Here is a 26789-nt window from a genome sequence, read left to right as displayed (position 1 = left end):
GGTCATAAACCAAAGTATTGGAAATGGACAATTAAAAATTGATGGATGAGAAGTTAAAAGATCAATACGGTTATTACAGTTCATCCTGAGGGGACAATGGGAATCTTTAGCAAATTTCGCAGCAATACATCCATTAATTTGTGAGACATTTCACCTGCTGGTGGTTCTAGAGAAAGACTCAGAGGAAAAATAAAGTCATTGGGATTCAACCTTTGTCATTCAAATTAATCGTGTATGTGGAAATTGGATTGAAGAGTAAGAGTAGGTCTGTCTGTTTGTGCCAATCCATTTTGTAGATGAAGATATATTTCATAGAATGAGGGCAAACTTTGAGCTGCTGGAGGGGCTATATTAAAGTCAGGGGATCTCCAAAGTTATTATGATAATCCTCTGGGAATCGTGGATATCTGCACAAAATGTAAATCCATCCAATAGCTGTTGAGATATTTCATCAAAAAGCAAACCAGCCTCATGGTGGCAGTAGAGGAAAAGTCAGGGGATCATCAACTCTGCGTACCAATACCTGTACTACCATACTATTTAGTATGCCAGAAACATTTTTAGTATATCCCAATACACAGTATGTCAAATGCAGTATGCAAAAAATACCAGGATGTCCGACCTACTACATCTGGTCGCATTTTGCAGCATGCAAGCCAGCATTTTTTTCTGGCAGTACTGACCCACAGTCCTCTGCACAGCGGATATATGAGAAAGAGGGTCAAAGTTCAAGGCACAATGTTCTGACGAAGTAGTATGTCCTAATTGTATGCATACTGCATGCAAACAGTATGTACTTTGTAAGTATGTACTAGAAGTAAAAAGAAAAAGTATGCGACTTGGAACGTAGCCCAAATTCAGAGGGATTCATCCTGTTTTCACCATGAATGTCTGCACAACATTTCAATCCGTCTAAAAGTTGTTGAGATATTTCAATCTGGACCAAAGTGGTAACGTGACCCGCCAGATGGTTTGTCATTGGAAACTGTTTGGAAAAGGACAGCCCTTCCAAAGAATACTTGGCAAGTGATTGGATAAACCATCTGTCAATCAAACTCTTGCCGAAGCCAGTCGGGAGAAGAGCGAAAACATCTTTTCCATCAAGAAAAGCCTTCAGTGCCGATCTTTACTCTTCTTTTAGTGAAGAAATACTCTCTGTGTCTGATATAACTGATGCTATTGCAGCATCTATGCTAACCTATTCAGGAGCCGCGATTGTTGTTTTGAACAGTCGCCTCTCCGTGTCACTTCACACACACCTAAGCCACGCCCGTAACTGCCAGTAGCTCCTCACAGGACGCAGATTGGTCCGTGATCTGGCTTGCCGGACACAAACTTGAAGCCTGACAAGATGGATTCTTGCGTGATCTTGTGATCTTGTGACACTGTGCGAATCCAGCTGCCGTGCAAGGTAACCAAAGTGGTGGACCAGACTTAAACAACCGGAAACAACCGACAGACCATCATTGCTATTCCACACAGCAAGCGTGGCAAAAATAATTAAAATTGAACTTAACAGGATTTAGCATTCTCCACCAGACCACTATGTACAGAAATAAAATATGCAGAAGATATAATTGAAAAGTTTTTAAATACTCAGAGAATTCTATTTGAAAAGTTTGTTGGTGGTTAGTCAAAAATTTCTCACATGGTAAGTTGAGCTTGGACGGTTTTGTAGTCATGACCTATCACTATGGCCCTGGCATCTGTATGTCCAAAGAAAAAGGGCAGGTTGTTGCACATGTACTTCAAATAAGTTGATTTGTTGGAAATGTGTCGAAGTAATCCTACTGCACTGGCAGATTATTTTTGACCTGACTTATTCAAATTAGACTTTAAGGACTAAATTTCAGGTTTTTGCATACTGAATATGAAGTTAAAATTGGATGAATTCATGCAAATCTTCTCTAAGCATGCATGAAAAGTTAATTTTATGGCAAAAAAAGCCCAAGAAAATGAAAGCCTGTGCCTCAGAGAGCTCTTTATAGTTGAACGTGGATCTTACATACTCGGATAAAGAGGAATACATGCAGGCTGTTGCTTTTTCCTTTGATCATTCGGAGCGTTCATTCTGTGTCACGGGAATAAAAGAAAGACCATCTCCAGACTGTAAAATAGCCACAATAAGTCAAGATGCACAAATGCTTTCTTGCAGATTATAGAATGAATCATTAAGGAGGCTGTGGGGAAATTAAGGGAAGTTAATTTTAGTTTTCATACCAGTAAATGAAAGCAGGCCAGCTCTGGTCCCTCCCTGTGAATTACAGCTGCCTGTCTAGTGTCCTGTCACTGTCGCTGTGTATATCATTAATAACACATTTTAACAAATCTTCCCACTCAATGATGATTCACCAGATTTATCACCACGGATGCAGAAGGACATTTGCTGCTATTTTTCAAATTCCTTCATGTTTTCCCTTTTTTTTTTTGGAGAGACATCAGCCAATTCCCTTAAACAGTTTGTCCCGCAGCCCTGGCTAATCCATCAGACGGACAAAGACCAAGTGCTCCATGGGGTGTAATTCAGTCAGATGTGTCCTGGTGGAGGATTATACACCAGCCAGCGTCTCTCTGTGGTGTCACTGTGGCGTTCTGTATTGATACAGCCACACACAGAGCCCAAGGTCACAATTCAGTGAGTTATACTGCCATGAAAACACATAAACCACCATGGTGCCGGCACCAGAGGCAAAAGACGAGGGCGAGGTGCTAATTTGTAAACAGCCAAGGACGAAGCAAGTGAGTTAGAAGCGGCAAGACACAAAGGAAATATATATCTGGTTCTGTGATAGAGGCGAACATATGCTGAAGAAGAAAACTGCAACTGAAATCATGAGAGAAAGACAGATAATACTCGCAGCGTCTTCAGTAAAGTCTATAAAGATTGATGGCAGCTGAGAGGAGTAACTGGTATGATCTCTTAACATTTATGCTTCTACAAGTGGCATTTTCATGGCATGGTTTGGGTAAGGTTTACTGTAAATCAATACAAAGTTATTTTAATGAGTGATCATCTTTATCCTATGGAGAAATATATCTATCCTTGAGAGTTTTTTGTGTCAGATTAAAGAAATTTGTCTGAGACAGGCAAACTGTGGCAAAATCTTGTAGTCTGCTAATACATAACGTTACCCAGTTTGTTCATTCAGTGGCAGCTGATACAAAAAACAGTCATTTATTTATTTTCTTATTTCAAACAGAGTGTCAGGAACATTTGTTTAAAAGTGGACGGAGCATTTTGTTAAGTGTGCCATAAACATTGTCAGTTGCTAACTTTTCGTACCCTAATGAGCATCTTGGTGGCGTTTTGATTATGTTGATTTTTCTTATTGAACTTATTGTTCCATAAGGTAGCATACTGTATGACACCTTTATGGAAGCCCTGAGAGGCAAGGGAGAAAGAAAAAAAAACTTGTGATCCATTTTCTAAGTTTGATCTAAATCGTTTTCTCTCCTGTGTTTATGACTTAAGAAAAGGTGAAAGTTCAAAAACAGTTTTGCCAGAATCATTTTTACCATTTTTGTGTTCATCTGTGAAAAAAAAAATTTTGCAAGGTGACATTTTTTTTTTTTCGTAAGGATTGGATGAGTTTTAATTTCTCCATGGACTCTAAACACAAGGTAAATATATTGTGTGTTAGCAAGTTATGCGTATTAAAACTCACCCAGAATAAAACGTGAATGCTTTTAGTCCTATTTAGAACATGGGGTTGAGGTGCACCTCAGCCTCTTGTGGCCGAAATTAGTATTACAACAAAACATGATCTTGACAACAACGAAAAAAATTGCCTGCCAAAACTTTTTATTTTTCACCTGCTTTCACAGATGAAAAAACAGAGAAATTTAGAAGAATTTAAAAAAAATACCCAACTAATAAAGATGATCCTGTCAAAACCTTTTTTTCCACTGGTTCTTAATTCATAAACACAGGAGAGAAAACAATTTAGATCAGACTTAGAAAATGGATCACCAGATTTTGTTTTTCTCACTTGCAGCTCAGGGCTTCCATACACCTTAAATCAATGAAGTGAAATAAATTTGCAATTCAGTCAGATTACAGGCAAGGATGAGTTTCTTGTACAATAACATATAGATATGTTTTCATTTGTTTCATATGTGTTAAAGGAAGAAAAAGCTGTTTTTGAAAGTCTAGTTTAGTTTGAAGTAATAATAATTATTAATAATAAATAATTAATTTTCAGAGCACTTATTTATATTGCAATATTTATCAATTAAAGGGTGACCCCAGATTAATTCAAAGAATAACTCCACTCACCGTAGAACTGATTTCACCCATTGTTGATTTGAAAATATTGTCAAAATATTTATTGTACAGAGGTATTAAAACAAAGGATATTTATTTAACATAGTTACAGTTGTTTGAAATGGTTTAAAAGCTTTTGTTTACAATAAATGTTTTCACTTTTTGTTAACAAAGGTGGTACAGATAAAAAAAAAAATTTAGCAGGTAAACATAAAATTAAGTATCAATAAATACATTTGGTTTCTAATATGTCACAGAAAAATGAAAATAGCTGTCTTACCGTACACTCCAACCAGAATAATTTTTACACATTTAGAGCCATTACAATTCAAAGCACGTTGTTCTTGATCATCAGTACCAGCTCCATGTTTCTCTGCTGCTGCTCCCTACACATAAATATACCAACTGTTCAACCATCCGTAATCAAAGCGGATCCTTCATTAACAACAGAATGTGCCACTCCTCCTCAAAACATGCTCTGCCTTCTGAAAATCCTCAGCCTAGTCAGGAATGTAAAGTAGATAAAAGTCAGGCTCACCAGCACATTTTTCAGTGGGTACAACACAGGAGTTACATAACCAAACACAACAATCAGAGCGACTCGGAGGATAAAGAAAGGAAGGTCCTGCAGAGCAGCTCCAGCAGAAGACAATAAAGGGTTGTGAGGAGTGATGACCATGCGGAGAGTGGAAATAAAGGCGAAGATGTAAACGGGGAACACCCAGGCCGAGTAGAAGACTGACGGCTCTCCTGCCACTCTCACCATCTCCACAGTGTCTAGCCAGAACAGGAAACTATCCACAAACACCTCTGACCTCCCGTCGCTCCTCCACAGGAAGCCCAGAGGACCAGAGTAGGACCGTGGACGTGACGATGAGGAGTACAGGTAGGCGACGCTGGGTGCTCGTGAGCTGGGTGTCGAGTGGCTGGGTGAGCCGGCGCGGTCCTGCCATCTGCCTGAGGTGCCGCCATTCCTGGCCTCCGGGTGGCCTTGGGTCAAACCGTTCTGGCCTTCATCGGTGTGCAGCTGGCCTGTTACGGTGGTCACCTGTTCCAGGTGGGTGAGGACGGGGCCTGGCATGGTAAAGTCAGAATCCAGGCTGTCGGCTGAAAATGACAAGAGCACACACAACATCATCTGTTACACTACATGCAGCCAATGTCAAGATCATTGGTTACTGTCATTTTTCTCCAATATCAATTGATTCTGACATCATGTGTTTCTGTTATTTTTCCTTGATATACATAGGATGAATAAAATAATAGAAACACCGATCAGTATAGCACAATACAGTTGTACACTGTAACCTTCATGAAGGCAGGATTCATTGCAGGACTGTTGTATTATATTGCATTAGTTTTAGTTAGGTGTAACTTATAAACTGGCAACCAAATGTACAGCTGTGTACTTCATGACTGTATGGAGCTACTGTAGTCTTGCTCTTCGACATATAGAGCCAAAGAACATGCAAATGATCAATTTCATTATGCCTTTCTTATTAAGTTTTGATATTGTCATTCGTTAAGCACTTTCTTTTTAACTCTTTGCTGGCTCACTGTGGCTACCAGACAAAAAAAACTGAAATAGTCACAGTTGCAGGTCATGGATAAACTGAAAATCAACCATTAAAAAATACGTGTTTTAGGGGCTTGTGTATACTGTATATGCCATCAGGGCTGGATTAGCCCGCTAGTGGTCCACAGGGGAAAAGTGAGCGGTGGGCCCTCCGACACCATACGTTCACTAAAGTCAATTTGCCCAGGGTCCCACAGACCAACCAGTATGTCTACACTGGAGTAGTACCGTGCTCCAGGTTCGCTGTCTGTTAATTAATTTGTGACAATTTAATTAAACATACATTTGTTTAAGGATATGCACCCTGCAAGCATAATATTAACTTTATGTACTTATTATATAAAGTTTATATTATAAACTTATTAATATTATATTCCATTTCCGCCAATAGATCCCCCGAAATGTTACACACTGTTCCTTTAAAGGTGTTAAAGGTAAACTAGATTTTGGGACAGGGACCTTCTATAAGGCAGGGCCTCAAAATACCATACCATAAAGTAATGGCCACACAGACATCCTGGGGACCTCTGAGGGTCTGAGGAGGTCTGTTGCAGTTGACATAAGAAACTGACCAAATGTCGATACGATGGACAATAATAAGAATATCAGCTCAGCGCATGTGTATGTGACGTGTACACCTGTAATGATTCACACCTTTTTCACAGCAGACATTTTGACTTGTCATAGCAGGAAAAGCTAAGGTGTTATTAATAGCCATTTAATAGCAGCTACTAATACCATAAATGTCTGTGTTCTAGCCAAGTGCCCCAGTAAGTCATAACAATGTGACAGTGAGCCAGCATGCACAATACCAACTAATTTTATTATTTGTGCCTGCTTTTCCTACTGTGACATGATAAAATATCTACTGGAGAAAAACCTTTCATCCATCTGATCCCAGAAAGCAAACAATATAAAACGTAAACACTTAAAATGCAGGACATCTACTCTTGAACATCATTTAGATTTTAAATAAAACCAACAACTTAGCCAAGACTTACATTTTCCAATGAGCTTGCAGGGGCGTATCCTTTCTATGATATCCACACAGATGAGGGAGACAAGGACCAAGGAAACGGGCAACTCTGTGAAATGGTCCAACTTGTGTCCTCCGTCCACCTGCACCTACAGTACAACCGATAACAGCAAACATTAATGTGAATTCAATAGTAGAAAGAACCGATCTGCCACTTAGAAACCATGAGGGATGAAGCAGGAAGAAACCGAATCGAAACTCTTCATTATGGCATTTGGCTGGACTTAGAATGAGGAGCCAAGTTTTATGAAGCCATCTGATTTTATCACCTCATCATTATGGACATTAAGATGCTGCTGAATGCCCTTAAAACAAGATTAAGAAATATTTGATGCATGAATATGTCTGACAAGCCTTTGTGTGGCCAGATGCTCTTATTGATGTCCTTGCTTGTATATGAATAAAAGACACGGTGTCACATATCTGCATTTTTTTAGTGTGGTGGACGATATTAAAGTTTGAGTTAATGGCCAACTTGTTATGTTCACTGTGGGTTACTGAATACCCCAGAGAGAGAGCACAGTCATGTGACGCTGTACACGCTTCCACTGTCTTTTTCTTTTCCCTTGTTTGATGCCAAAGTCCCTCTCATTGCACGGTGAGATCATATTTGCAACTTCAAGAAGGAAAATCTCAAGAGAGTGAGGTGACAAGTCATCTTCTTCTTTGTCCGTGGTGCAATGCGCCGTGTCAACCATCACTCAGTGAATAATCATAAACACATTCTCTTACACGAGGGGGCCATAAAACGAGCTCGTGCCACAAATGGGACTATTTACAAGAAAAAGGCCTGTTCAAGGACCCCGTCGGAGCATGACAGAACAAAAACATCAACAGGTGACAAGAACGATCAGTCCTGATGACGTTACCTTGGAGCTGGCTATTAAAATAGCAAAGCAGGGTAGTGTACACAGGATGAGATACGCCAGTGCTGTCGGTCTCCTGAAAAACAAAACAAGTTGTTCTTACTTCACATTTGAATAATGATCGTTTCAATATAATGAATACTTGTTCCGTCTTTATAGGAAGTGCTGATCTTATTCTCAATATACTGTATTGTATCGTGTTATCGTCAATATTACGTTGTTACAGTGGACGAAAGTTGCTGAATACATTTATTCAATTAGAATTGTTAGATATTTGAGTATTTCCATTTTATGCGACTTAAAGTTGCAATCGGTAACTTTGAGCAAATATGATTAAAAGTTATTTTTTATAAAACTGTCACTATATCCTGACAGTAGTGCATGAGACAGATAATCTGGGGGAAAAAAATCCTCATGTTCCTCTGCTTCCTCGTAGTGCTCCTAATGGGATTAGCAAGATTTCACCACGCCTGAATGAAAACAAACCAATCAGAGCCGAGCAGTCTCAATTAATGCTTGCGAAACTCGTGAACTCCGATCAAACTGTCAAACTAGGCAGCGCTGATCAAATATGAATCAATATTCTGTTACTGTAATGGTGTATTTCTCTCCTCAAATGTTTTCAGAAACATCTTGTAGTGTACTGTTTAGCTGTAAAATGAGAAAGTTTGTGACCCGGCAGTCATGTTGAAAAAAGTCCTTTCTCATCTTACAGCTAAACGGCACCCTAAAATATGTTTCTGAAAATATTTGAGGCGAGAAATTCATATTTGATCAGCGCTGCCTAGTTTGACCGTTTGATCTGAGTTTGCAAGTTTCGTGAGCAGTGATTGACAGCTGCTGTAGAGACAGCTCGGCTCCGATTGGTTGTTTTTGTTTAGGTGCGGTGAAATCTTGCTGATGTCATTAGGAGCGCTACGAGGACACAGAGGAACATGATTTTCTTTTTCACAGATTATCTGTCTCATGCACTTCTGTCAGGATATAGTGACAGTTTTATACAGATTTCTTATCATATTTGCTCAGAGTTACTGACTGCAGCTTTAATACTTAGCAAATATTGACATTTATCTAGTTACTTTGTAGATTAAAGCGAGACCATGTAACTTTTGCTAAACAAAGACCACTGTGGCCACAAGTTACAATTATGGGATGATATAAAAAAAATAGTGCAACAGTAGCTCAAGCAAAGAACTGACAAACTCACTCAGTGACGTCAGTTACGAAGCAGCAGCTAGCTAATGTTGGCTTACATTCGCAATCACAAGCTACTGGTCATACCAGACCAAGTTACACCTGTACCACTAAAACCCCTGAGTGTTATTGAACTGAGCAAGGCTGCGCTTTATCGATTATGAATTCAGAAGATTATGCAAATCATATGATATATGATGTTTTGTTCAAAATTAAACTACAAAACAGAAGTTTAGATAGCTATAGCGTCACATCAACCAGCGACAATGATAACTCCAGCAGTCATTTTGCATCATGGACACTGTTACTTTCAATACTTTATATTTTTCTGATAATACATATTTGTAACAAGGTACTTTTTCATTGCAGTATTGTTACTTTTACTTAGCAGCATCAGTTTTTCCTTTCACTACTGCATTGTTATTCAAGTGTTTTTCTCCTTCGTCAAATCAATTTTAAAATCCCAAATGTGCATTTAAAGAGTTTGTGTTCAAACCATTTTGACTTTGAATTGTGTCATTTGTTTTAGGTAAGATGCTTTATCTGGTTCTTAATCAATGTGTCATTGATTAAAGCTGTACTCACCACTGTGTGATCTCTGAGATAAAACTCCGCCGCTTCAGGATCAGATATTTCAGAGGAACCCACACCAGCAGGGTCACAGAGGTCACATAGGCGATGGAGGCCGCCACCACTAGCCAGTAGGCCGTTAGATCCCGTCCTCTCACATCACGTATGAGGCTGGCGAATCTCTCCATTATGACAAAGATGGGTACGATAAGGGCTGCAAACTGCAGCACCTCATACAGGATGAGCTTGACCGTCTTCCCCGAGGGCATGGTCCCTGAACACCAGTCTCTGGTGTGAACTTGGAGCGAAAGACTTTGACAATCATCTCCCACGAAACGAGCCAGTCGAGCCGTTGGACTCTGCACACTGACATTGCTTACACTGCACTGGAGGCTGTATTCTTTTTATTGCTGAGGTAATGAGGTGGTCACGCTCGCATTTTTATGGGCTCACAAAGAAGAGCACTCCCATCCCATAATTTCAAGGAGAAAATGACACTCGCTGACCGCTGAACTGTACACAAGTGCTTGGTTATACTCAGACCCATGTCTGGTTTAACAGAAGTTATATTAAATAAATAAATAATAAAGACAGTATTGAATATACAAACGTTCTGTAGAACTGCAACAAAATTACAAATGTAATATGAATCAAGCAATTTTTAATAATCCCACTTTGAAAATCACAGTGACATGGTCTTTGGCTGCAAAGCAAAAACCATCCTGCCTTCTTCTGTTGGGGACACGTTACACATTTCTTCCATCCACCCTTGTTAAGGCTCATATACACACACATTTCCATCTAGTGGCAACACAGGGGACACTTTTTAAAGTTGAAGCTCCTGAAAACTTTCAACTTAAAAGCTTCATTAAGGTAGAATTTATTGCAGGACTGTTGTGTCAGACTGCATTCGTTTTAGATACATGTACCTAATAAAGCAACTGAGTGTATATTTAAAGGGATAGTTTTGGTGTTTTGAAGTGGGGTTGTATGAGGTACTTCTCCATAGACAGTGTATTTCCTACAGTAGATGAGTCGGCGCGCCCCTAGTTTGGGGAAGCAGATAGAAGTACCGACACCGGAGCAAAGCAATGTACCGCTGTGGACGGGGGCAGCAGCAAAACATATTTAAGCCACCTAAAAGAAAGACCCACCTAAATAAATAAATAAATAACGATATCCGTTTAAGTGTACGCTATAATTACAGTATTTTTCACCGCTTTATCTTGCCGTCAGACAGCCCTTTCAGCCGGGGAACTGAACTGAAAGTGAAACCTATCCATACTGTTTTTGTCAACTGAGTCTGGTGGCTTTGAAGAGAAAGGAAGCCATAAACGGGCATGATTAAAAACATTTTTTAATAACGCTATCTCGAGATCACATATTAATTATGTCGTTATCTTGGGAAAACAAGCTTTATCTCAAGAAAAGGATTATTAAACGTTATTAATAATAGTATTAAAAAATAAAAGTTTTAATCATGTTCGTTTAGGGCTTCCGTAGAAGAGAGCATTGATAAGTTTTATTATATTTTCACTTGAAAATATTCTAAATACAGGATACGCTTCAACCGATATTGATTTTTTAGGTGGGTCTTTCTTTTAGGTGGCTAAAATGCGTTTTGTTGCTGCCCCAGTCCACAGCAGTACAATGCTTTGCTCCCATACTGGTACTCCTGTCTGTTTCTCCAAACTTGCAGCGTGCTGACCGTCATCTACTGTAGGTAATACACCGACTATGGATAAATACTTCATACAACCCCACTTCAAAACACCCGAACTATCCCTTTAATGCCTAAAAAACATTAATCTGCTTCATCGGGCTGGCAACATAAGCAAACAACCCCACAACTGTCATGTTTTGATCCAAATGTTGCAAGACTCTGACTGGCACCTTGTTCCAACTGAGCCTCTGTGAGAAAAGTGCACAAACACAAACAGAAATCTCTCATGTGAAAAAATCACAGCTGCTCTAACTTCAAAAGAAAACAGTGTTGATGTAGGACCCCATCACTCCTGGTGAAAGCTGGTTAAGAAAATATGTTTTCAGGGTCTTTAAAATCTCCTGAAATTGCCTGTCATCAGTGAAACCCTTTGCAAAGTTAAATAAAACCACTTAATGTGTTTCATGTATCCACAAAGTGCTCAAGAAAACAAGGCCATTCATAGGATTCTGTACATTTGGCCTGGTTTTTATTGTGAATACCAATTAATAAGTATGGTTAAAAGAATACATACAAACAGCAGGATACAAGTTTAGACAGAACCTTTACAATAATGATGTTTGAAACTTAAAAACAGGCAGCATCTCAATCCTGTGCAATAAAGTAACATCGGGGCTGCGGTCCAACGCCGTGATGGACCGCATGACGGATGATGTTTGACGATTAACTGGTCCAGTGGTCCCAGAATAGCTGCTACTCTTTATTCATTTGATATTTTCAGCCCTCTTTGATCCAACAGATTAACACTATTTCAGTCTTGCATTTAGTTGAAGGCAGCAAAAAAAAGATTTATTGTCTTTCAAAATCAACCAATGCGAAAATCAAGTTCTGGGGAATAACATGGCCTCTTGTTTGCAAAGTCCCAGCAGGTTGTTTGTTATATTCGTACGGTGGCACAGGGGTGGCAAAAGGAGGAGCACAATAGAAACATAGTATCTCAAGAAAAATTTAAACAACACAAATATCAGATCAATACACCAATTTGTCCTGCAACTGGAAAAATCTTGTTAATCATATTTAAAACGGCTTCATAATTCCTTCATGTAGTATCATTCAATATTAAACAGATAAATAATTTTCCTGTTTCATCAGCTTTTTTTCAGTCCAGTCAGAGTTTATAAACATCAACTCTTTCCCAAAGACTTTGAAGCCAAAGAGAATAGAAAGTATGGTATGAGAAGTAGACTATGTACAATATTTGATCTTAAAGTGTCGCTGTAACTGATAGCTTACCGGGAGAGAGAGGAGTTTACAAATCCCGACTGTGCTTTCCAGAATCATAAAAACCTCATTTCAGTTTCTGCTTCAGGTAGAATTTGTTTTAGTGTTAGACAGCTCAGAGAAATGGATCAGGATTGAAATGCATGGGGAGGTTAGATCAGTTTTTCACATTATACCATTTGACCCTACAGTACAATAAGCATGTATCAAACACTGAGAGAAATGTCCACGTTCTCGTGTGAGCGATTTAAATATACAACTAAGTTAGGCAGAATATCACATACTCCGCTTTTCTCTGAATACGTACATCCTGCACTGCTTTAAAATATCATAACAATAATCAAAACATAAATTAAAATGCACTACAAAAAAACAAAAACGTAGTATTCATTTTTTCAACACTGACTAAAGAGATGCTTTAAAGACACTGGGGCGGTCCAGAGAGAGTTCGCCCCGTAGTGGCCAAGTCTGTAGTGTGTTAGGACAGCCTTGAATGGAGACTGAGCAAACCCCACATCCACCAATGAGGATCTAGAGATTGCTCGTTTTTGAAAAGGAGAACTCTGCAGTGTGATGTGAAGAATCAATCAAGAAAAGAATAAAAAAGAAAAATATGTCGTTATCTGGCGTTTTTTTGTTCTCTTTGGCTTTTACACCTTTAGTTTCAGCGGGGGACATCATGACTGCAGAGTTCCCCTTTAAAAGGCTGAGACAAACAGCCAGAGCTGTGCTAACATCCAGCCCAGCCATGAGGTCATCATGTGGCTGCACTACTAGTTCAGTACAGTATATATATACAAGAGTCATGTGCATGCTTGAATTCCTCTGGTTTCTTTTTCCCTCCAAAAAAAAACAAAGTGGCTTCAGTTTTCAGTACTTCTAAAAGTTGACGACATATACAGAGTGTAGTAACGTTTTCCGCATCGCTTAAAGTCCTTTTTCTAATAAAAGAAAAGAAAAGGTTAATGTGAGTTGACGCCCCCTTTTTTTTGTGACACGATTAGCACTGCTGTTGCTTTAAGTGTGTGAGAAGGCTGTGGCATATTAGTGTGTGAGTGAAGGTCAATTATCAGAGGATGTGTGCGTCTGTACACCTGCCTGTAGTGTGTTTGTGTTTAGCTCCAGTGTGCATGTTGAAGGAATGCCGGTGTGTGTGTTTCACACTTGATCAAATAGTAATTGCATATATGTATATATTGTGGTTAGGTTGAAGTGGCTACAGCTACACTTGTTTTCTCAAAGCAATTTTGTTAAAGCTGCAGTCGGTAACTTTGAGCAAATATGACAAAAAGTTATTTTTATAAAACTGTCACTAAATCCTGACAGTAGTGCGTGACTGATAATCTGTGCTCGTAATGACATTTGCAAGATTTCAACGTGCCCGAATGAAAATCAGAGTCAAGGGCCCAATCTCAATGTCCCCCCTAAAGCCTTAAGCCCTGAACCCTCAGGGACTTGGCTGACTTCACCTGGTAAATGGTTGAGTGTGAGAAGCTGAAAGGGCTTGAAATGGTATAAATATGAATGGGACAGCACTTTGTGGCGACATATCACGTTTTTATTTTAGGTTTTTTACTGCCTATTTGAACGTCGTCCAGGCTCTTACCTTACGAGATGAGAGGTATCAAACAAATCAATTTACTTGTTTTTGTCGAACTTCATTATGCAAAATTAAAAGAACTGGTTGATGAATAAACCAGGTCTGTAATATAGTCTAATGCTTGCACTACTCTGATTTCATCTGTTTTTTTAATGCACCATCTTAAATCTTGCTAATGCCATTAGGAGCACTATAGGAGGACACAGAGGAACGTGATTTTTCGCGTGCGCTAATGTCAGGATATAGCGACAGTTTTATAAAAAATAACTTTTCATCATGTTTGCTCAAAGTTATCTAACGCAGCTTTAACGCTGTATTATTTACAGGTTTGTAATTTCTTAATAATTTCCCAAGAAGTTTCCAGGAAAGAACTGTGGGATTTGATACTAATTATAGGTAATGTGATACTATAGATAAACAGTTCAATTCATTTCCAATTAATTCATTGAAATTGCTAGTGTAATCTAAAAAGTTTTAAGTGAGTACACAGTAGGTCAGCTGAACATCCAAAAATATATATAGTATGAAGAATAAAGTTTCCAATGATAAATGACTAATGAATGAATATTTACTTGGGTTTCGATAGAGCCATTCGTTTAAGGAAACTCCTCAACTGCTTATAAATTCACCTAAAGCCGATCTAAAAGAACTTATTTCTCCTATAATTGGTACCAAATTATGTGGTTCGGACCCATAAAATAAAAAAATTACCACATTTCTCAATAGTCCTATCATAAACAGAAAGCAGTTAATGTCAGGTCTCTTACATAAATATATGGACAATGCATATATTGCTATCAGATCTAGATTTGGAAGTGATCAGACTCGACCGAAACTTAAATAAGTGCAACCGAAGATAAAAGTGCAGCTGAAAGCTCCTCCGTGTCTTCACATCTGAGTCGTGTAAAGACACGGAGAAGAAGAATGAAAATGCAGAAACGTCATTAATGAAAAGACCACAGAGTGTCTCAGTTTTCAGACCGTGTGTGTCTCGGTGTGAGCTCTTCAAATCAAACCCTAATAATGATCACTTCGAAACCTGGAGTGAGAAGTGTAACTGTATATTTATCTGCCAGATAAAACAACACAAAGTGTGTCACGTTTAGTCGACTCTTTGAATGTTTTCATCCATCTGGTGCCCCATGATAAAACAACGTAGTAAAAGAGATGATCTACGACCACTATTTGATCAGGTCTGGTGCACGTGTATGCGTGAGGATAGCGGTGAGCTCAGGGGTTCCTATAGCAAGGCTTTCTCTGAGTAGGGGACCTGCGAGGCGTCTGAAGGTGCTATGCTCGGCCCGGAGGGGGCGCTGTAGTTTGGCGGCTGCGTCATGCATTGGGCTGGGTTCTGGTAGGACTGTAAGTCTGCTGGGGCCATGCTGCCTGGAGCTGCAGTGTAGACTGGCGGCTGGCCCATGTACATATGAACGTCACTGCAAAAAAGAGGGAAGCAGCATTAGTGATGACACTACAGCAAGCTGGAATCATTAAATGCCGGCAGTAGGTTAATTAACATGTAAACTCTCTAATAAAATCCAGTATTCAAATACTGACTAAGTCTTATTAGCCGTGACCAGCACGAATAATTACATGCTAGTTGCTAATAAAGGCTGGGTGACACTAAGGAGCATGGAATTAACCTGTAATTTAAATTGAACTTGCATGGTAATTTCATCCTAATTTAGATTTCCACAGCACTAATTCCATTTATACAAGAACAGAGTGAAGTCACACTCAACATCTGCTGCTCTGAATTTCTCTTTTTAACACAAATTCTGTTTTCATTTGCAAAGTCACACATTTATTTTTTTGTTTTGAGTGCTTTTAAGTTGTTGTTAATAAAACAACACTTCCTGCAAATATTTAAATTTAAAAAGCCAACCAGGAAATGGGAGGGATGCTCAACTTTCTTTTGCAAAATGACAGGGGGCCAGTTAATAATTTAATTTATCATTATTATTTGATGGATATTTAGGGCTTAGCCTGGACGTCTGTCGGTGGTCCCCTTCTTTTCTTTTTCTTTTTTTTTTTATAAACAACCTCTATTAGTCGATTTCGATGTTTTTGTATGCACTCTGGCACATTATTTACATTAAAAACATGAAAAAATAAAACTACCGCCTTGTGGTTGTACGGCCCCGCCAACCAGTGAAGTTGCAGTTTACATCCATGTCGGTCCAAAAGGTCATCACTTCAAAAGAAATTCCCCCCAGGTGTTCTTGAGATATCACAAGAATGGTACGTACGGACAGAAATTCTTTATTTTCAGATTAATTTGATGGAATATTCTTGGCTTTGGTCTTTTATTTGATAAACAAGCTCCATTAGTCTATGTTTATGCTTTTTATGGATTCTGGCACCTTGTTTACATTAAAACTACAAAAATAATTCCCATTTTGAGTCAATTCATTTTCATTAGAAGTAGAAAATTGTCAGCGAGCCACCTGGCACTCTATCACGAGCCAAAGCCGTAAATCGAGTCATTCATTTGAGCTGCTGGGAGCCTTTTAATGTTAGACATTTGTAGGAAGTGTCATTGATGGTAACTCAAGAAGTGAAACGTAGAGCAGCAGAGTGTTGAGTATGACATGACTCTGTTGGGTGTAGTGAGAAATTAGTAATGTGTATTTAGATTAAATTGAATTTATCGAGACAACAGGTAAACATGGAAGAAGCTTTGAGTTTGCATTAACAGCAAAAAACAGGAGCAGATCAGAAAACATGGAGGCTTCATATTAAAATATGCTTCAACTACAGGGACAATTATTAAAGAAAGGTTGTCTATCATAGCCTGTAACAAATAAAGACCTGGTTCTGTCTATACACGAGTGAAAAAGGAAACAAGGAGGTGTTTTGGTATTATGTTGCTGTTTTAAATAGGCTAGACTTTCATTTCTTCCTTGTTAAATAGTACATAGAGGAGAGTGAGAGCGAATACTGGCACTCTGGAGAAGAGAGTTGTAACTTGCAATGTGCTTTAGTGAACCAGAATAAGAAGCCACTGGGGTATGTGAGACTTACCCGGGAGCTGGTTGACCAGGTATGGGGGTCCCAGCAGGAAGCTGCTCCATGGGAACAGTGTAACCCTGCACTGCGGTACCGCTCATGGCATACGAACCTGATGCAGGCTGACCAGGGTAGACCTGTGGTCAGAAACATGAACAGTGAGTGTTAATGAGGGAGTAGGTCTATAAGATCAACAGCAATTAGGGATGGGAATCATAGAACCGGTTCCGGTTGAGAACCGGTTCCAAATTGTCCGATGTTATCAATTTCTTTCATCGATGCCGTCGTGTTTTTCTGACAGTTGCGCGTTGCAAAAACGCATGCGTCATGACGTCAAACTGTGCGTCTACGCTGCTGGAAACTAGTCGCTCTACAACAACAAGCCCCACTCATCTGGAGTGCAACTGAATACCATCCGGATAGTTTTGGTATGATGTATGAGGTTTGGGGATACCAACTGTGTATCAACCTGATGCAGTGATACGCAACGGCAATCTTGGTCCCAGAACATAAATTTGAAAAAGTTCAAAAACAACATCCTTTCTTGATTAAGACATGGTTACTACTGGATCATTTAAAGACCTCATTATGAAGTTTCTAAGTTTTTGTGCTAAGAAAAGTGGCATGATAAACGAAAGGAAAAATGCGCAATTGCCCTTTTAAAAGGCCTTTATACACGTCAATATATTTGTTCTAACTGTTGTTTTTGTCATGAATACTTTCACACAGAACGTGAATATTACACGGCAAAAAAGCGACACACTTTTCTTTTAGAGCAAGGCTGATTTTCTGAGCTTTTGCACCGCGAATAAAGGCATCAACCAATTATGCTGTGAAGAACCGGTTGAGTTGCGCCTATATTATGACACAACAAGGAGGTTTCATAGGCCGAACCAAGACGGCAAACATTATTACTCCTTTCAACCTTAACAAAGGCAGCACAGACCAGATCAACGCCTTCCGTTCTTGCCTTTCACAATAAAAGCCCTACATATACTGTATAATATTCGCAGGCCAGTATTTTGTATTTTGTGTCGTTTATTCATCACGCCCCCCGGTGTGTAAAGGCCTTAAGACTGAGGAAATTGTGTACATCCAGAATTGTGCTAGCTTACAAAATTCACTTAAAACCTTCACTCCTTTGGTATTCCCATTTGTAAGGTAGACAGTTGTGACTTTTATGCTTGTAAAAATATATTTTTTGGGCTGTCTGACTGTGTAAGTGTGTAAGTACCTGTTGTGCTACGTTGGCAGGTTGCTGCATGTAGTACTGTTGGCTCTGCAGCTTGGCATACATGGCGTAAACTGGATCCTCATTCATTAGCTTGGCGTACAAAGACAGAGCTTCCATCACCTTCACATTCAGGTCTGACAGCTCTGAGTGCTTCCTGAGAATACAAACACACACACACACAAAAATAAGTCTGATTTTCTTTACTAAATATTTACAGAACGTTTGAATTATGTAGGCCGGTGTTACATGTTTTCTGCCCACCATCTGAATCGTTAAATTAATGTACCTGTCTACATCCTCCAACTTCTGGTCAATGAGGGGTCCCATTTGATTGCAGGCACCTGATGAAAAATACAACAAACACAATTTCATCTGTAGTCAATAATAATCCACCTTTACAAAACAAAATACCAGATTAACTTCTGCATACTGACAATTACTTTCGTCTCACTTACAGTCACTTTATACAGTATCAAGTTCAACCATAAATTCAGTTTACCTTCTAACTGTAGCAACTCGACGCTGTCTGACTGGTTGTCTGTGGGATCTGCACTCTGGATCATCTGCAGTAGCTGGTCCATTTTGTCCTGAAAGATTTCAATAAAGTTCATGTGATGACACTTTGATGAGTGAATCTTTCAAAACAGTTTGGAAAGAAACAAGTTCACCAATTTATTTTTTTCTAAAATAGAAAACCTAGTCTATGTTAGTCTGTGGTTTTTGTCAGATCCTGCTTGGGAACAATACTCTTAATTCATTGATGCAACAGTGAGATCTCAATGAGGCAGAGAAAGGTGTAAGGGAACTTACTTCGTCTATATATACAGGCTCTTGCTCTGGCTCTATGGTCTCCACCTGGATGTCCTCACTGAACTGCACCGTCTTCTTCTCGGTCTTCACTGTAGATGTCCAAGTAAATGCGGCAGCGGCAAAACAATGTAAGAGTAGCAATCAGTTACACACATATACGAGGTCAGGATGCTCTTACTGAACACTCAGTTACGGTCTGATGCTAGCATAAAAGACTGGTCCAGATATCAGATGAAAATAAAAGATTTGTCATAATCGTCTTGAAATGTAATGTAATGTTCATATTTGTTAGTTTTTGTGCAACATGCTGTAAAAAGAGGTAGCAACACACAACACAATAATGGTCAATAGCATTATTTTGATTGAAACCAATAGCATAATGCACACGTGCAGTATGAGTGTTTTTTTTAAGAGATGACACACTTGCAGAAGCATCATGCCAAAGAATATGATGAACAAGCAACAAGCGATGATCAGAAAAGTGTGGCAAAGGAACAAATATTTGGATGTGGTTATTAAGAAGCGTGACAAACTCCCACTAGATGACAACAAAGCAAAGCTGATGACCGATCATGATCGATTAAGCTAGATGACTGACCCCTTTCTGTGGGATTTTAACAATTTATTAACATGTTAAAACAAGTGTAGGTAATCTGCTTCAAAAACACTTTTGTTATATTTGCTGAAATTCTCTTTAAATCCCGACAGCAATCAATAAATCAAATGCTCTGACAAAAAAAACACAGTATCTGTGCAGTGTTGTTCTGTCAAGAGATGCAGTGACTTAAACCAAGTAATATTAGAAGAGCTATGAGTAAGGAAAAGTCTGCAAGCCACTAGGCTAATTCAGAAGTGTAAAATGCCATTGGCATTGAGGAAGTGTCCCGTCTTAGAGTTGCTATGTGAACACCTTATCAACATGGGAGTGGGCAAATATGCTTCTTTATGCAAATGTATGTATATATTTATGATTAGAAATCAATTAACAACACAAAATAATGACAAATATTTTCCAGAAACCCTCACAGGTACTGCATTTATAATAAAAAATATGCTCATATCATAACATGGCGAACTGCAGCCCAACAGGCAACAACAGCTGTCAGTGTGTCAGTGTGCTGACTTGACTATGACTCCCCCCAAACTGCATGTGATTATCATAAAGTGGGCATGTCTGTAAAGGGGAGACTCGTGGGTACCCATAAAACCCATTTTCATTCACATATCTTGAGGTCAGAGGTCAAGGGAGCCCTTTGAAAATGACCATGCCAGTTTTTCCTCGCCAAAATTTAGCGCAAGTTTGGAGCGTTATTTAGCCTCCATCTCGACAAGCTAGTATGACATGGTTGGTACCAATGGATTCTTTAGGTTTCTTAGTGTCATACGATGCCAGTATCTTAACTGTAGCTTTAAACAGAGCCCACTACACCTTAGAAATCACAAGTTGCGTTAATGCGTTAAAAGCATAGGGTCGTTCAAACAAATTTGCGTTAACGCGATAATACCGCGTTAACTTTGACAGCCCTAAATTATATATGTGCCAAACCTACATTAAACTGTTCACACTTGTGTGAACCAGCAAGTACACAAATTCCTTTCAAAACATTTAGAAACAGCAATGAGCTTTACGACTGAAATATGGAGCTCAAATATCCTGTGGCATAAACTACATCTGACAGGACGCTACATAAAGGTTTTGCTTTGCAGAAAGGGACGCCAGACGATAAACAGTTTTGTGGCTACACACACAATAGAATCCATTTTTGCAGCAGTGAAGGGGATGTTAATGCATGGTGATTTAAAAAGGGCATGAGCCGTACTACAAGTCAGTGCCAAGAACATAAAAGCAGCGTAATGAATGTTAACAGTTCTGTATCAATACGGCAGACAGTGAAAGCTGTTGTGTCAGTATCAGAAATAGAAAGAGTCGAATAAAGCTCTCTCTAAGAAGAGGAAATGTACAGGCAGTGTTGCTGTGAAAACTCACTGATCACTTTCTGTCCAGAGTCTTGATTGTACTGTGTTTCTTTGTGTTGTTTGACCAGCCGAGTGCCAGTGATAAAGTATTTCCCACTCTAGGATCAATAAAGTAATATTGCTAATGGACTAAATGGCCTATCAAAGAACTAGAGATGACATAAGTGGATAAAGGGTGTGTTTTGTGCGCGTGTACTCACTCATCTCAGGCTCTGCAGTGAGGTCAGCTGTGACAAAGTTAGAGGGGAACAACCCCACTCCCTGGTATGTTTCCCCTTTCCACCAGTTGGGGTCACTGCAATAAAAAAAATGAAAAACCCTCAGACATGATCAAACAACAGATTTAAATGACCGCTGTGCACGGGGTATGCTTAGTCTTTTAACAGATTGAAACTGTTGTCTTCTCTGTGCTGCATTAAGATCTCATATTAAAGATTGAACAGATTAGATTAGCAGATTATTTTACGATTTAGTAAACGATGCACGGTTTCAAGCTTCTTTAACCCTTTAAAAATGGACCTCCCGGGGCAACATCCTGTTTAAATCGATGTAAAATAAAAACCATGATAGCTAGAGCATTCACTGTTTTTGCAGCAGAAAGATGAGGCTTCTGTCTTTCATGTCATCATGTTGAGCGCTCGTGATGATGTAATTACTTATGAAGCGCTAAGAAGATATTTTGTTCATGATTCTACATTTAGAAATCTTTCAGATCAATATGTTTTTTGAGTGTATTTAGTTACATTTTATGAAAAACTTGTCAGATTTTTGTATTTTTTTTTAAATTTATGACACAATTTCAATACTTTTATCAATTATTATGGTTTATTGACTTACATAACCTTTTAGTTTAGGTTGCACAGATTTTAGGGATTTGACGCATTTGAAGATACTCCAACAAATGACATCACAATAAGCAAAAATACCAATGTAGGCACTGGCTGACCATTTCTAGTGCAGAGTTAAAAGGGTTAAAACATGAGGTTATCTTTACCAAACTAAGAATACCACCAAGCCCTCAATCCTCTCAGTCATGTGACAAATCCTTGCGTACGGCTTTTACCTGCTTAATTTGCGTCGGTGTGAAAACTCACCTATCGTCCAGGATAGTGATGATTTCTCCCGACTTGAAGGTGAGCTCGTTGTCCTCGGCGGCCTCAAAGTCGTAGATGGCGCGGACTTTCCTGCCGTCGGACTTGTGTGAGGAGAGCAGGCCGGAGGTGTTTGGGTAAAGGCCCGACAGGGAGGTCTGCGGCTGCTGACGTTGCTCCTTCAGTGACAGCTCAATAGCTGCACACAAAAAAGACAGATATGTAAAATCATGTTTGCCCTTGAAAAGTCCTTAAATATTGCTGAACATCTGCAAAGCATTAATCCGATGTAAATGGATTAATGCAAATGTGATTTATGGAATGCAAATAAAAAGTTAAAGGTGTTAGTGTGCATGTTTTAAGGATAACGCCTCTTTCAAATACATTTCTACATTGACGACTGAGTATTGAAAAACTTAAATAAGCATTTCAGTGTGCAAAGACAGTCTAATTGTCTGATTATCAGCTGGAAGCCTCCTTACCTTTGGCCAAGTCTTCTTCTTCTTTTTTGTTTGATGAGGTGGAGGGATCCTTTGCCACTAAAGCAGGGCTTGCTTTTGCTTGCTCTGCAGCCTGTGAAAAAAATTGATAATCGCATTCTCATGTGAATCAACAACTAGACGATTAAAAAGGATGAGTCTCAATGTTTAAGCAAAACAACCACAAATTCTCCAATCAAATTAATCACTTTTTGTTTAATAATTTTTTGGCCATTTTGCATTTATTAGGTAATGAAATATTGGAAGCAAGGGAGGGGTACTGCACATGGCTGAGCAATTAATCCAATTTTATTTTCAATTATGATTTTGTCTTCCAACAATTATGAAAACAAGATAGTCAAGAGAAAACGATTATTGTGCCGCATTCCATTTCGCGATAATGCTCTTGTTTTGTCTTGTATTATAGTTCCAGCGCACCCCTTTCCTTTACAGCGGTGCGCTTTCGGCCTGCTCGGTGGGTCAGGGATGGCCACATTTCCTCTGTGGTGGTGCTCCTCGACCGACTCTAGGTCTGTTTGTAAAGGCCCGGGGTGAAGGTGGCTCACGCCTCCGGCCCTGAGCTTTACAGCACCCCTCGCCCAGACCTCGCCGCTTCCTAGGGCTGTGAACTTTGTGCTTGCTGTGCCCTTTCTCCTTGCAGGGAGGGGCGGGGCCTCCTTCTCCCGACGTGACTGTCAATCAGGGCGGACTGTCCTCAGTGCGTCAGGGGTCTGTGGCGATGTTGGGAACCCACCGTCTTGAAACACGACCCCCGTCTCGTTTACCATGTTTTGTGGGTGTGACTTTTTTGTGTCATCACCATTCATATCCATACAACCAATGTGTTTATGATTAAATTGTTTACTGGAGAACAAAGTTCTTCATAGATCTATCCTCTTAATTGTGCACCTTGATGCATTTAACATTAAAATGTACCGAATCTTTTTCTAAATGCGATTCCAAGTTTACTCAAGTCGATGAGTAATCGTATTTTACTGACCAAAATAATCATGATTATGAATTTTGCCATAATCGAGCAGCCCTAGTGCGACATGCAACAAAAGTTCTGGGCAGAAATTGAAATGGGGACATTACAGTTGTATGGTATGGGTCTGACTCACCACTAGTCCACTAGGTCACCCCTAAATACAGCAATTTAAAAATGAACCTTTCACACAGAGTATGCTAATGCAATTCCACACTACACACCTACCTGGGAGCCAACAGCTGGGAAAGTAACACCCTGCTCGCGTAGATTCTTGATCATAGCTGAGATCAGACTGAGTTGGGGATCGTTGCGAAAGTCCTCTGCCCACTCCACCATCAGGGCTTTCAGCTTCTCACACACTTTGGGGTGGCCCTGGGGACACATCATAAAAAAGGCACATCATTAGAACAAGGAACTGGATGTAGCATGACCTCATTATAAGTAATCAAATATAATTTATGTGGACAACCCACTGAAAGTAAAAATGACATCACACACCTTGTTTAAGACGTTACTGACTTCACTGGCAAACTCTCTGGAGCACACCTCCAAGTGGAATATCTTCCCACAGTTTGACACACAAGCACCAAGGAGCTGTGAGGACATTGGTACAAACAGTTCATCAGACTATTAACTATTAAATGACTCACTATATTAACTCACTATTAAATCCATAGCAACATGTGACAAACATGTAGCACATATTAGGATAACACATAGAATAAAGTCGGTTACTCCACTAGCTCCCATCTCAGTGAAAGGTTAATTAAGGGTATGACAAGAAGACTATGGCTGTGTCCGAAATCATTCACTCATTCACTACTACCTACTCACTATGCAGGGAGTTGTATATAGTGAGCTCATCTGCAAAATGAAAAAAACACTTTCGGACACTACTCAGATCATTTTCTCTGCACTGTTAATTACGTCACTGCTGTCGCACAATTAAAACTTGCCTAATGCCATAATAAATACTGACATGTATTTTTGTGTGTGAGGGATACATATGTAAGCTATTTTGTTGAGTTGTCTCCTGGCAAAATGCTCTGAGTTAATTTAAGTTATCCTTGGTAGGCAGTGATGCAGCGTGTATGTCTAGGGCTTTTATTGTGAAAGGTAAGTAGTGAGTGATTTTCGGACACAGCCTATGTTGTGCCTCAATGGATCGAACAATTACACTTACAGACCTTTTCAATGGCATTCTGTTGCTAGGGCAACAACTTTGGTACAAGTTTACCTCCTGTCAGCTACTGCATTAACAAATATTGCAACAGGAAATACAAAGGAGCCCATTTAGAAGGTTTATGTTGTCAAGTTTGAAAAGGTCTACATCAAACAAGGTTTGTTTGCAATCTGCTTACTGTCAGTGCCTGCATGGCCACATGAGGATCCTTATGGTTCACTCTTCTCATTATAGAGCGGAGACATTCTTTAGGCCTGCAAAAGAACGGTAGAAATCAGATGAACTGCTTGGCAAGGACCAAAGAACAATCCAGCTATGTTAAAGTTACTACGAGGAACTTTCAGTGTTGATTTTGGCGGTCCCTGTGGACAAAAGCGGTAGTGTTTCTGAGCGCCAGAGTCCCTTTAGAAAACCCGATGACGGGCATGAAGAATAACTAGAAATAGCTAATCTTCTGGCTGATGGTCTTGTTTACTTACAGTATCTAGGTCATATTGATGCATCAGTATTAAATTAAGACTGTCTCATAACCAGTTAAAAGTTCCTCACAGTAACTTCAAGTAAATTAAGTCACTATATAAGTATTTATTTTAAATTGGTGTCCCTGGGTTCTATCTCCAACCCTGGGAACCGTGTGTTTTACGATTGAAAAACCATTGAAGGAAATTTCATGCAATGCCTGATAAATGTGTGTCAGGTTTAGTATGAAGACAGTTAACCTACCCGGTGCGTGACTGCCCTATCTTATCACATATGTCCAGAATGAGGCCCCAGTCCTCGGCTGTGTTCATCTCACTGGTTGCTTTCTCTGCAGGGAAGAAGCACAACAACCAACGTAAGCACAAAAGTTAAAGATTGCAAAGGCACCTTTCATGACTTATTCTATTTAGAGGCAGAGAGGAGAGGTGAGGATCCTCCTATGTTCAGAACATAATAAGGCTTCTTGAAACACAAATTGTAGTTGCAAGCTGTGTGTGTGTGTGTGTGTGTGTGTGTGTGAGATCGTCTCCTTTTTTGTTAACCCTACAAGGAGCATAAACATTAGAGGGATACAGACAAAATAACAGAAGCCCCTAACAATACAACAGCTCTGCAGTAAATGCCAATCTGAAGATCATCATGTTTGGTTTGTGTTGAGACTGTTGGCATTCAGTGGTGGAGAGTTCCATTTTGCCATTGCACTTTTCTGTTTTTTTAAATGTCCTCATCATCCTTGTGCCAAATTTCATAATTATGTACTTGACTTGTAAGTTCCCTAATTTTTCCATAAAAATTCACTAATAAAAGTGGTGAAAGCAAGACCTCTTATAAAGCTGACACATACTGCTGTCTCCAGCCATATGACCCATGTGTTTAGCTGCTTTTGTAATCGTGACATTTATGCTTTGTAGCTTTCATTTTTAAGAAAATATACCGATTAATGTATTTAATTCAGTGGTGGTGGAAGTTTCTCTTTGCCATTGCACTTTTCCGTTTTTTTAAATATGTCATCATCATCCTCGTGCTAAATCACATAATTGTGTACTTAACGTGTCTTGTAGGTTACCTCATGTTTCCATTAATAAATCACTAATAAAAGTGGTGAAAGTAAGACTTCTTATAAAGAGGACACATACTGTTGTATCCAGCCATGTGGCTCATGTGTTTAGCTGCTTTTGTAATTGCTCTAGCAGGTGGGCGGTGCTTGGTATTTCTTCAACTGATCTCCACATGGCTGCCGGGTCACAAACTTTCTCATTTTACAGCTAAACAGTACACTACAATATGATTCTGAAAACATTTGAAGTGAGAAATAGGCATTACAGTAACAGAATACTGATTCATATTTGATCAGCGCTGCCTAGTTTGACCGTTTGATCGGAGTTTGCGAGTGATTGACAGCTGCCTTCGTTGAATAACCAATAGGACCGCTCTCGCTCTGAAATGACCTGTGATTGGTCAAAGTCTCCCGTCACGGGCTAGATTTTC

General features: G+C 39.4%; 2 protein-coding genes across 2 annotated transcripts in view; both read right to left on the bottom strand.

Annotated features, from left to right (window-relative positions):
• Nucleotides 1–4343: 4343 nt before the first annotated feature.
• Nucleotides 4344–9958, bottom strand: tmem236 (transmembrane protein 236). Its single transcript, XM_074651714.1, has 4 exons — nt 9522–9958; nt 7746–7818; nt 6842–6965; nt 4344–5371 (listed from the first exon to the last, which is right to left on the bottom strand). The coding sequence occupies exons 1-4, from the start codon at nt 9773–9775 to the stop codon at nt 4731–4733; spliced, it is 1092 nt and encodes a 363-aa protein (XP_074507815.1). The 5' UTR covers nt 9776–9958; the 3' UTR covers nt 4344–4730.
• Nucleotides 9959–11676: 1718 nt separating this feature from the next.
• The window catches only part of LOC141777138 (collectin-12-like), a 65229-nt gene continuing 50116 nt past the window's right edge, over nt 11677–26789 (bottom strand). The window contains exons 12-24 of the mRNA XM_074651120.1: nt 25545–25629; nt 25000–25075; nt 24137–24232; nt 23864–24010; nt 22654–22744; nt 22175–22370; nt 21281–21375; nt 19104–19192; nt 18793–18880; nt 18580–18634; nt 18294–18447; nt 17075–17196; nt 11677–15486 (exon numbers count right to left, since the gene is read on the bottom strand). Coding sequence (XP_074507221.1) covers nt 15291–15486; nt 17075–17196; nt 18294–18447; nt 18580–18634; nt 18793–18880; nt 19104–19192; nt 21281–21375; nt 22175–22370; nt 22654–22744; nt 23864–24010; nt 24137–24232; nt 25000–25075; nt 25545–25629 — 1490 coding nt within the window. The 3' untranslated portion in view covers nt 11677–15290. The remainder of the gene's footprint in view (nt 15487–17074; nt 17197–18293; nt 18448–18579; nt 18635–18792; nt 18881–19103; nt 19193–21280; nt 21376–22174; nt 22371–22653; nt 22745–23863; nt 24011–24136; nt 24233–24999; nt 25076–25544; nt 25630–26789) is intronic.

This window comes from Sebastes fasciatus, chromosome 11 (genome assembly GCF_043250625.1).
Source record: "Sebastes fasciatus isolate fSebFas1 chromosome 11, fSebFas1.pri, whole genome shotgun sequence".
NCBI lineage: Eukaryota > Metazoa > Chordata > Actinopteri > Perciformes > Sebastidae > Sebastes > Sebastes fasciatus.
This window is presented reverse-complemented; position numbering and strand designations above follow the sequence as displayed.